The sequence below is a fragment of the Poeciliopsis prolifica genome, unplaced genomic scaffold (assembly GCF_027474105.1).
Source record: "Poeciliopsis prolifica strain line A6 unplaced genomic scaffold, Auburn_PproV2 SCAFFOLD005, whole genome shotgun sequence".
Lineage (NCBI taxonomy): Eukaryota > Metazoa > Chordata > Actinopteri > Cyprinodontiformes > Poeciliidae > Poeciliopsis > Poeciliopsis prolifica.
The window spans coordinates 7,683,525-7,695,132 of record NW_026562380.1 but is presented as its reverse complement, the minus strand read 5'-3'; the positions used below and the strand labels follow the sequence as shown (position 1 = coordinate 7,695,132).

Below are 11,608 nucleotides of genomic sequence, written 5' to 3'. Positions count from 1 at the left end.
GTTCAATCACACATAAGGAAAAAACTAATAGTTCAGGAGGTGCAGCCTGTGTGTGTATGCACATGTTATTTGACACTGGATCTTTGCATGTAGAATTAGGCAGGTGACAGCTGCACAACATCAAAGTTTGAGTTGTTTTTAAATGATGAAACTAAAGCTTGCAAAGGCATTTACACCCATTTTATTCCAATTTTTTTATGTTACAGTCACTAATGTTTTATCAGACTTTTAGTTGACAAAAGCACAAACTTAATTTGGTTCTTTATTACAGACCTACAAAAACATGACTGTCTGTCTGGAGCCAGGCAACCTGTAATAAATTTAGGTTGGCTTCATGCCAAACTTCTCTGATTTCTATGCGTAAAAAAAAATAAGTAATCTGGGTTTGTTGCATATAATGAATTTAAGACAATATAGGGAAAGGTTTTAGATAAACTATCTTTGCTGAATTATGTGTTCCTTTATCAAGGCTAAAAAGGCAGTCATTTAAAAAAGTCTGATTAATATCTGAATATCAGTATGTGTAGGCTGTCACTGTTTTCTCTTAGTTTCTCACAACAATGGGTTGATTCATTTTCCTCCTAATCATGTAAAACCTTTTTGATGGACAAATAAAATTGCCTTGCCTTTTGCAAAGCTAAAAGATACTTTAGGATTCTATGAAGAATTATCAAAATATTTTACTACTGCCATTTAAAAGTTTACAATAAAAGTTGAAGACTTTGTTCCTCACTCAGTTTCATAACATCCAAGCACAACGGCTCCCTTTACAAAACAAATATAAAGAAACTATATCCTAAAGCAGACTGTATCTGTGGACCAGGTGACTGTTCCCTTGGCCCCCCCAGAGGTCCACGACCCACACATTTAGGAACCGCAGCTCTGGTCTCCTCGGGAAGCTTCTACAAGCGAGTGAAGGAAGTCGCAGCCCATGTTTGGAAATGTTCCCCCGAGGCGCCGCTTCAGTCCGAAGAATAACGATTAGCTGGAGAACAGCGAGTGCTGCACTCATATCACAGTAGCGCTCCCGGACGGAAGATTTTCATAGAGCACAGCGGACAAGCAGTATTACCATGGCACAGGCAAAAATACACGCAAAAATGAACGAATCTGCCTGCAGCAAATTCAGCAGGACGCTGTCTATGGCAGATCGCTCCGGGCGACTCCTGGAAAGTTTGGATCAGCTGGAAATGAGGTACAGTGGAGTAAACAGGCCAGACCATGTGCGCTACGTCAGCTCTGTCCGATGTTCCGTTTGTGTACTGTAATGTCTGACCACCTAAATATTTACTGTTTCACTTTATAATCACGATTCCAAATATAAGAGAATAACGTCTGAACCATGTCTAGTCTAGAGCTCTTTCACTGTAAGTTGCTGTGTTTTAATTTGCTTGACAATGGCAACAGTGCGCTTGTTTGTGCCTTTTATCAGGGTGGAGGCTTTACGCGACGCCGCATCAGCCATGGAGCAGGAAAGGGAGAGCATCCTGGAAATGATTCAGTCCGTGCAGAACAGCCAGGAAATGCGAAACATCTGTCCGGGTGAGGCTGCTAATTCTTGCAACTTACATAAGGGCAAAAAAAGTCATCCGCAGCTCTAATGCCGCACAACATAAATATCCGAGAGGGGAGCTGGGCTTGCGCTTTGAAATCTGGTGTTTTTCAGTTGCTTTGTGTGACGTTGTGATCCAGTGAGGTCATTCACGCCCGGGTGATCGTGACGATGAGCAAGCTATAGATGAACACGAAGCAACTAGTCCTCCACCCACAGTGACTTTATACTAAGCCTCGACTGTTTTACATCCAGATCATTTCGTCACCATTTAAAGATACAACTGCATCTCAATTCGAATCTCAGCAAGTAGTGTAGAGATTTCAATGAATGAAAGACGAACTCATAAATGACAGTGATATATTTTTAAACGTGTCTGTTAATTCTGATGATTATGGCTTACAATTATCCATCCATCCACCATCCATCCATTTTGTCCCTAGTGGGGTCTGGGAGGGTGGCTTACATTTAATGAATCGCAAAACTCTATTCCTCAGAAATATAGAATATCACACAATCAAGATTCAGAATATAGAAATGTCCATGTGCTGCACAGTATCTGCCCTCAATGCTTTAACAGGCTGCATTATATATGACTTGTTGTATTAATGAGGTGTGACAAGTGACCCTCTGAAGGCCCAGTTTGCTTCAATAGAGTCCTTCATCTCAACTGCATCTTTCAGGGCTGGTGTTCCTCTTCTTCCTCTTGACAGTTCTCTTTGGGATTTAGGTCAGGGCAGTTTTGTGTCCAACAAAGCACAATGATAACAGGGCCATTAAAGCAGGATTTGACACTTTTTGCAAGGAGGCTCTGCAGGCTCCTGCTGGAAAACAAAATCAGCATGTCTGTTAAGCTTGTCGGCACAGAGAAGCAGGAAGTGCTCCTCAATGTTGCCCTAGATGTCATTGTGACTTTGGACTTGATGAAACGCAGTGAACCAACATGAGGTGACATGGCTCCTTAAATCATACTAGTGGAAACTTCACACTGGAACTCAGCCTGGATTCTGTGCCTCTCAGATTCTTCCTCCAGACTCTGGAGACTCTCATCACAAGAGGCAGAGGCATTTAACATTAGCCGGTTTAAGTGTGTATAAGTACATTTGATCAAGGAATGACAGATTCTGATTTGTTCAAAGTCGTCTTTGGTTTGTGAGGGGTCCAGCCATTTTGACTCCAGTGCCCAAGTCACGACAGAACAGGAACTGCAATGAATGGCTTGCATAGATGAGGAAGGATGGTACAACTGTCTTCATATTCTTGATTCAATTTTCTCCAGTTGAGAAACAACTGTGCATATTGTTCACTTGTAAAATGAGAAAATATCAGATTTTGTTGTCTCTACGACCAAGTATCAAGTAATATTTGACAAAAGTCAAAATATGTTTAGTTAACTATTGGTTTAGCGGTTTTAAAATGCACAATGTTTCTAATGATTCCTCGTATTTTCAAGGTGAGAGAGAAGAGTTGAGTTTAACGGCAAACCGTCTGATGGGCCGAACCCTGTCTGTGGAGATCTCTATTGGCACAATCAGGAACCCCCAGCAGGAGGAGGCGTTGCAGAAGGCCACGTCTATAATAGATGAAATAGTGAAAAAGTTACTGAATGACATGGAAGGTGCTCGGCAGCAGCTGCTGGCTCTGCACGCAGCCTGCGTGACTGAAGCGCCGCCTGTCCCCATCGACCAGAAGTTTCAGGCCATAGTGATCAGCTGCGCTCTGGAGGACCAGAAGAAGATCAAAACGAGGCTGGAGACTCTGGTGAGGAACACTGAAAACGCTGAGAAGAACATCAAGATCATGGATCACCAAAAACTCGAGGATCCAAAAACCAATGGAGGTCACTTAGGCTCCTAAGCAGCATCTAAAACTCGTGTTGAATTCCGCTAACCTCACACAAAATTGATGAAAACCTTTATGTGTTTACTTAATTTCAGGAGTTATCATGCTGCAGCAAAGCAAGTCCTTGTGGGAAAAGTACAGTGATTCAGTGCCTTGCAAATGTAGCCACACCCCTGAACCTCCTGTTTACTGTATTATCTCATACAACAGTGTATTTCATTGGGAGATTTGTGATAGATTAACACATAATCATATTATTTTATTTCATACAAAACATTTGAAAAAACATGTATCAATTTGACAACATTTCACAATTATTCACCACTTTGATCGGTTTCATTAAAGTACATTGTTATTGGTTCTTCTGAAACGGAATACTACATAATATTGAGTTTAGGAGGAATAAATACATGTGCAAGACACTGAATCAAACCCTAAAGACAAAAGAAATGGAGTTAACTATGTAGTATTTTTTACACTAACTGTATGCATGTTCATTAAGTCAGGAGCTGTTTACCAAATATTTGATAAAGCAACAATGTGAGACGAATTGAAAACTATATTTCTACAGTCAGAATAAAATTTTTCAGAATTAAAATTGGATAAATTATGTGTAGAATCCAAATCTTGATAAATTATGAAAACATGATTCTAAAACCGGTTTACTCCAGTTGACAATCATTCAATAGACTATCTTTTACTCTAATTTTTAAACCTCACCTTTAGATAGAGAAGGATTATGAATATGCTATGCACTACCTCCTCCTTGTGTGAAGGCAGCAAGTCACATATGCTGTACATTTTAAATGATGTTTTCATAAAGCAGTTTGTAATGAAAACAACTCAATAAAAACATTACAAAAACATCAGTAATCTGAATTTCTATTCTATTTTAAAGTATGGGGTGAAGAAGAAGAGGTAAAAAAACCCACCAAGACACAAGTGGAAAAAAAAACATTTTTAGTTGTCAATTTTCCAACAAATACTTTCCCCAAAAATAACGTCTGGTGCACGTCTGAGTGCCATACCTTAACCTCCAACATACTGGTACGTGTCAGTTTGTTTAAATGTGTCAATTTGGTTTACCAAGGTAGATGTGAGAGAAAAGCAGAATACAAGTAAAGCAGAGATATTATTCCACCTGAGTAACAATACATATGAATAGTAATTATTAATGTTTTAAGACTTAATTTCATCTAAATGATAAAGTGCACAAAAGTCATTCAGTCATGATGTTACTAATAAAGTAAACAATGTCCAAACAGAAAAACAAAAAAAACAAACAAACAAACAAAAAAAAAAACGGTTTAAGGAGTGTTATTTTTCTTTACAGATTTACTGTGTAGGCAGTTTCACACAAGTGGGAAGAGATGGGATTAAAATGCTTACGAGTTGTTAATGTAAACATTGTTGAACATTCACTGATGTGAAACAAAGGCTTGCATGCATTTTGTATATATAAATAACATACACTTCACATGAAGCCAATGTGGAGAAAAACAAAAAAACAAAACTTGAATCTTTCAGGACACTTTCAGTACCATGTGACTGTGGAACACAATTAGCACCTTTTTGTATTTTCAGAATTCATCATAAAGATGAGGATTAAATACGTGAGAAAATTTGATTGAAAAACTAAAAACAAAACATGCATACATTGGTATTATCATAAGACTTACAGATGTAGTTGCATGTAGAATGCAAATGTTTGCTTTGATTCTGGTTATAATACCAGATTATATCATCGCATAATCTTTTGTACTTGATGAACAGGTTTGCAAAAGAAAAAAAAAAAACTGAAAGGCTTGATACAAAAAAAAAGGCATAAACATAGTCTTAGGTCAATATCCTCATGTTCTTTTACTTTCAGGCAAAGACAAGAACATAAACACTTTAATCTCCTGTCCTAATGGCCGGCTTGTGACACTTTGAGAGTCATGGTTTTACATTCTGTTACAGACTTAGTGCCACAGATGTCATTAAGCAGTGGCCTTTTAATCAAGTAAGCTTATGCCTGAATATCTGTAATGTTAGAATTAAAATAATTTCCTCTTGAATCTATAGTGTCACCAATATTCAGTATTTACAGCTAAATAAATTCAATGATTTAAAAAAAAAATAAAGATGTAAAAGGTAAATCCCTGCAATGAGAATATAGTGTCGCTAATTGTAATTTATATCATAGGACTCAAAGAGTTGAGCATCACTAATTTATCATCTAAATAAACGTTACATTTACTAAAAGTCTACAAAAAAAGGAATAATTTTGTGTAATTCTTGATTATCAATTGTTAATTCAGAGGAGAGTTTTCTAAAAAATTGAGGTTCCATCCAAATCACTGAAATGTGATCTTCAACAAAGACTCGTTGAGAGTAAATTTGGCACGTAGTAATCACTCAACACTGTTGTGCTTAATACAAAAATACAATTTACCTCTGGATCTGTCAGGGATAAACAGTAATAGTTTGAACCATATTCTGTTAATTGCTAGAAAAATATGGTACAAAATAATCTGTGTATCTTTTACAATACATGCAAATATATTGCACAGCATTCATGTGAAACACCGCAATGAGTAGCTGTAAATAAAATTTACATACTGGAAGAAATATTTCCAGAGTCTGAGTGCAACTTCTGCTTCAACACATCTGGACAATTTCTATACGTGAAGACAGTTTTGAGGGGAAAAATCCACTAACAATCAAATATATAATTTATTAGGGACACAAAAGAAAACTGCAGTTGTTGCCGTTATTTAAGGCAATCACAATGGGAGGAGCAACAGCTGCACAAAAGGTGCAAAATCAACAAAGAACTGAAAATGGTGTTATATTGACATTCCCAGTCTTTGTGGGCTTACCTCCAGGTAATACAACAATGACTGATGTCATCTTAAACAGAAACGTAAGTCGCTGAAATCAAAAGCTAAATTGTAGGAAATGTTTTCTAGAACAGACTGCAGCCTCCAAAAGGGTTCTTGCTCTTCTTGGTCCTCTGTTTATTGGGTCGTAAAGTGATGACTTCTCTCCCATTGCTGGAGCTCTGGTTGGTTACATTACTACTAGAGGTATTGAAAACACCTTTGGAGAAAGAAAACTATTAATAATGTAACCAAAATAATGAAATTTAACTAAAATGTAGCATTTAAAAAAAGACGTGTACCTATTTTATTGCTCGTAGAGTGGATCACCTCTGTTTCCTCTGCTGTTTGTTGTTTGAGTCTCTGGAGATATTTCTCAGCCAAGTACTTGAAAACTGAAAAGATTTTAATTTATTACATATAATTAATAGTGCATCTTCATTTGTATCCCACCAGGAGGGAGCATTGTCATTACCTACCCTCATTGACATTCAGATCCTCTTTCACAGATGCACGATAAAATCTCAGTTTAAGTCTTTTAGCCAAAGCTTCCGCCTCTTCACTGTAAAGGAATGTCAAAATAAATCTCTAGTTATTTTCTACGTATTACACATTCAACTGTAAACACATTCAGTTTCACTGAATGGAGGACTTACTTTTTTATTACAGTTTCTTCCAGGAGATCAATTTTATTCTGCACGAGGACTGTTGGAATGTTTCCAACCTCTGCCTCCACCTTCTCCCTCCAGTTGTCGATGGCCTGGTACGACTCGCGGTCTGTTGTAGAGAAGACTAGCACACAGGCCTGGGCACCTGCAGCACAGCAACACACTCAATCGGTTTTTAAGCTGTTGACTCCCTTCAAAAATATACACCCAATGTTTCTTATTATTTTAACAATCTATGATGTGGCTAAAAGTTGCAGTTCAGATATGTTGGTTCCATATGTGGACAGAACCATAAAAATTGAAACAACTGAGCAAAATGTAAAAATGCACATGTACACTCTAATTTGACAGGGTCAGGTTAAAAACATTTGAACGTCACACAAAGTTCTGTTCAAATAATTTGAAAGTGGGAGAAATATGACAACTTTACACCTACAAAGACATGGAGATCTGCTTGAACTGACAATGCTGTGTGTGACAGAAAATGAACACTGCACATCACCATGAACAAATAGCAGATTGAGTACAGAGTCTGGTCACAGCTGATGGGTAAATGGACACACCTAAATACAGCGTGACCCTGTGTTTGCCCTTGATCACCTCTGAAACTTCTCCATTTTTGCCTAGCTATGAGTGTTTCTACCTTTATCTTCTTCACCTCCTTCTCTTTTCACCATCTGATTCTAATAACAGCTATACCAGCACTCAACCCTCATTGCACAGGTAAGTCTGTTGTCTCAAGAGTGATTCTGCAGAAGTAACAAGTTGTGCAGGCTATAGCATCTTCCGTTGAAAGTATTCAAGTTTTCTAATACATATGAATGCCTCATTTGTTAGGTTTTTCTTTGAAAACACTGTGGAAAAGCTCAATCTTTCCACATTACAGTCATGTGGTACTTCGTGTTGTTTTATCAAACTGTGAAAATATTCAAGAAGTAATAAAACTTCTGCATAAAACTGTAATACAGCAGGGTGATCTTGCCTCTGTAGTAAGCCTTGGTAATGGCGTCAAACTCTTCTTGCCCAGCAGTGTCCCACAGCATCAGTCGAACCTCCTCACCATTTACTCTACAGAGGAACGCAATGAAGAGGAACATCATGTAACTTTCAATTCAACAGGGTGATATGTATTCACAGAAATTCATTAAATGAATTCAGACTCTCACTATGTGACTTTAAATGTAAATCACAGAAGAACACCAGGGACAAAGAATGCTTACATAATCTGTCTTTCTAGAAAGTCCACCCCGATTGTCTTTTTGTAGTCCTTTGTGAAAATGCCTTTGCAGTAACGCTGGATCATGCTGGACTTGCCAACGGCTCCGTTGCCGACCACGACCACTTTGATGGCCACCTCCATGTCCTCTTCCAACATGGTGGCTGCTTTGCTTAGTTGCACTCAGTGGATTCAACGATATGACGCAAACATGCACCAACTGAAAGTGTAAAAAAGACAACAACATAATAAAATAAAACAAGTTCAATTTTTTTGAACATACAGGTTCTATGACAAGAGCGCACTGGAAACAATTGTGCGGTAGTGCAGTTGGTAGCCTCGGGGGTAGGGTCTTTCTGCAATGAGTTTTTAATATTAATACACTGGATTCTTCCAACAGTCCAAAAACATAACCGTTCCATTAATTGGTCTCTCTAAATTGTCCTTAGTGTGTGTGAGTGCATGATTGTTTGTCCTATGTGTCTTTGTACTGGCTTGAGATGGACCAGCAACCTATTCAGGATGCACCCCCCCCTCTCACCCAATGACCACTGAAAATGGGACGAGAAGGTACAAAAAAATCTGTGTTTTTAAACTACAGTTTGCAAACTATGAGTGACATGTTCTTTAAAAAGCTGACTGCAAGCCAGAGCAAATAGCCTGATTAATTAACAGCTATCAACTTACTAGATTTATAGCATAAAAGCAAAATGTCAAAAAATATTTTTCTGCCTTATATATGTTTATTTATCCGATGCAGACTTAGCAGATGTTCATTCTATATTTTTGATTAATGCATGACAGTCCAAGTAACCATTATGAGCAACATTTTAATATTTCAGCAGCAGTATAATTACTTGTTGCTTTTTTAATGTTGTACTTCAATATGTTTGTATTTTTTGTCCAAAACACCATGTTCCCTATTTAAAATACTAAAACCTCATACCAGTCCATGCCTGGTTACTCAGTAATTGGATTGTTACATCCTGGTACAAGTTCAGTAGATGGTCAGCAAGAGAGCTTAAATTTAAATCTATAATTCACGTTTAAAAACGACACATGAGGTGAGAGGACAACTGGTCCAGGTAGATTATGAGAAAAAACAATATATTATCCAAGATATAAATATATATATATATATTTTATAAAACATTAATGGAAATCAGAAATCTCCATTGTGTCTAAATTCTTGAAAAGTATTTCCAATTATCTGTAGCCGAAATGGCAGGTTGACATAATCAGGGGGAAAGAAAACAGTGACCCCGCGTAAATATAAAATAGTATACAACAAAGTATCCAATAAAGAATCTTAATATTTCTGAAATGAATAAAAAAACATATTAACATTTATGCAGTATTTAAAAACTACATTATCTATACTTATCAAAGCCAAAATCAGTGGCTTTCATGGCCTCTTATTACATGCATTTGATGAATTCAGCAATATAATCATGCACTCAGTAAACAGCTTAGACCTGTAATTCCCTATTTAAAATACTAAAATAAATGTTGTAAATTCTACAGGGAATCAATCTAAAGCAGCCATCAGCATATTTATTCTTCCTTCAGTGATATAAAGTGCAGGCTCTACATGGCAACACTGTCCTCCCCAGTATGTGTGCAGTGACAGAGTGCGATGCTAAACAACATATTGTTGCAAAGCTGCTCTCAGTGGACACTGGCAGCCTGCTGCGTGACGAGGCCGTCCAACAGCCTCAGTGAGTTTGGTTCAGGAGGGAAAATGATTATTCATCAGCTATAATTAAGCTGCATGATGCATCACAACATGCAGCCAAAACATAGTTAAAAATAAAGCAGGCTAATCTCCTGGAGTCAGTAATTACTTTATTATCACAATCTACCCCAGACACTTACCATCACATATCTTAGTGTAACATTGTTTGGACATTAGGTTAACTCACAAGCATTATTTAAAACTTTAATAACTTCAAGTTATGAAATATGCCTCAAACAAACTGTGTGGCAAGTAATGTCCACCTTTAGCAGTCAACCATAACGTTTTGACCACTGACAGGAGATGTAAATAATCTCTTCATCTTGACATTAATTAGTTGGTGGCAAATAGCAGCAAGTCAACATTGTCATCAAAGTTGATGAGTCAGAATCGATCAAATCAGACAATGGATGAACGGATTGAAGTGTGTTTTTCCCCTCCAAACATACTCTAAAGTGAACTCTAAACGTGAACTAATCAAGCAATATATCTGATAAAGAAGAGTTCACTCGCAAGAATACTAAAGGTTCAAGCGAGTAACAGTTGAAAGTGGCCACCCCAGCAGGGAGTGCATACGGTTTTTTTTAATCGTTGTGTACAGCAAAGTGTGTTTACTGATCAAGCATAAAAGGTATACACAGAAAATAGCAGACACTTCATTTAAATTATACATGCGAAAGACAATACACCTCTCTGCAACGAGGAATGACATCTTCACAGATTCACCTTTACTTTTCCAGGCCTTAACACGACTGAAAGACAATCCTTCAATGCACTAAAATCTCTTTTTTTTTTCTCCAATTCAGTGACATGAAACTATGCTCCTTCTGTCAGTTTATGCAAAAATGACAATAGATGTTGTGTGGGAACCTAAATGTTAGTAATTCGTTGCTGCTTCTTTCTTCCATATCTTACTCCTTTTGTGGTCAAGGCAGGACCTGTTGCTGACAGGGAGGTGTAGAAAAACCGAGTAACTGCTTCTCAAAGCTAACTGACGCAGCCGCGTCAAGTCTGGATGAATGGAAAAGGAGAAACTACACAACTGGGTAATTTCCTACCTGTAAGATCCAGTTAAAACGTCTCCACCAGCATTAGGTCAGCTAACCGGCCAGCTCACCCACAATGACATATCCACGTCCTCGATCTGTTCCTCTTCGCAGCCAGTGGAGAGACTACGGCGCTAAGGTTACCTTGCCTAGGTTAGCCACTTTTCGGAGAGAATTCCCTGGGCGTTAACGATTTCTGTCTGACAAGAAAACAGAACAAAATATGTCGCCTGTTATAGTGGCGAATAAAAAATTATTCAGCATCTAGAGCTGGGTGAATTCTCACTCCATGAACTGTGTGTAAAAACATCCCTATCTTTGGTAAGCTAAAAGGTCCAGCTTGCTACGCTGGTGCTGAGAAGCTAGCGGGGGCTCGCGAATGCTTGTTGCTAAGCAGCGGCGCCAAAGAGTGCAGAAGGCAAGAGAGGAAAGAAGGAAATGTGCGAATTTCAAAGGAGCCTTGGAATCGTTTGCGATTCCAAACTCACGACAGTTTGAAATATTTTGAAGAATATATCCCAATATGAATCAGTATATAGTAATATATGTCATAGTACAAGCTTGTTTATTTGTTCAAGCATAATAAATGTAGGAATATTGCCATGGCTTGCTGTACTTAGTAAAAAGATAAAACGAGGACGCCTTCTTCTTTCAGAGTTGGCCACTGGGGAGCACAAAAGAAGCAAAA

General features: G+C 37.9%; 2 protein-coding genes across 2 annotated transcripts; one reads left to right on the top strand and one right to left on the bottom strand.

Moving 5' to 3' along the window:
- The first annotated feature begins 870 nt into the window (after positions 1-870).
- On the top strand, positions 871-4,263 carry bag2 (BCL2 associated athanogene 2). The gene is made up of 3 exons (XM_055029102.1): positions 871-1,195; positions 1,433-1,542; positions 3,006-4,263. The coding sequence occupies exons 1-3, from the start codon at positions 1,074-1,076 to the stop codon at positions 3,407-3,409; spliced, it is 636 nt and encodes a 211-aa protein (XP_054885077.1). The 5' UTR covers positions 871-1,073; the 3' UTR covers positions 3,410-4,263.
- A 74-nt stretch (positions 4,264-4,337) lies between these two features.
- rab23 (RAB23, member RAS oncogene family) lies at positions 4,338-11,316 on the bottom strand. Its single transcript, XM_055030320.1, has 7 exons — positions 10,933-11,316; positions 8,144-8,359; positions 7,906-7,991; positions 6,912-7,068; positions 6,735-6,817; positions 6,558-6,650; positions 4,338-6,475 (listed from the first exon to the last, which is right to left on the bottom strand). The coding sequence occupies exons 2-7, from the start codon at positions 8,296-8,298 to the stop codon at positions 6,342-6,344; spliced, it is 708 nt and encodes a 235-aa protein (XP_054886295.1). The 5' UTR covers positions 8,299-8,359; positions 10,933-11,316; the 3' UTR covers positions 4,338-6,341.
- Positions 11,317-11,608: the final 292 nt, after the last annotated feature.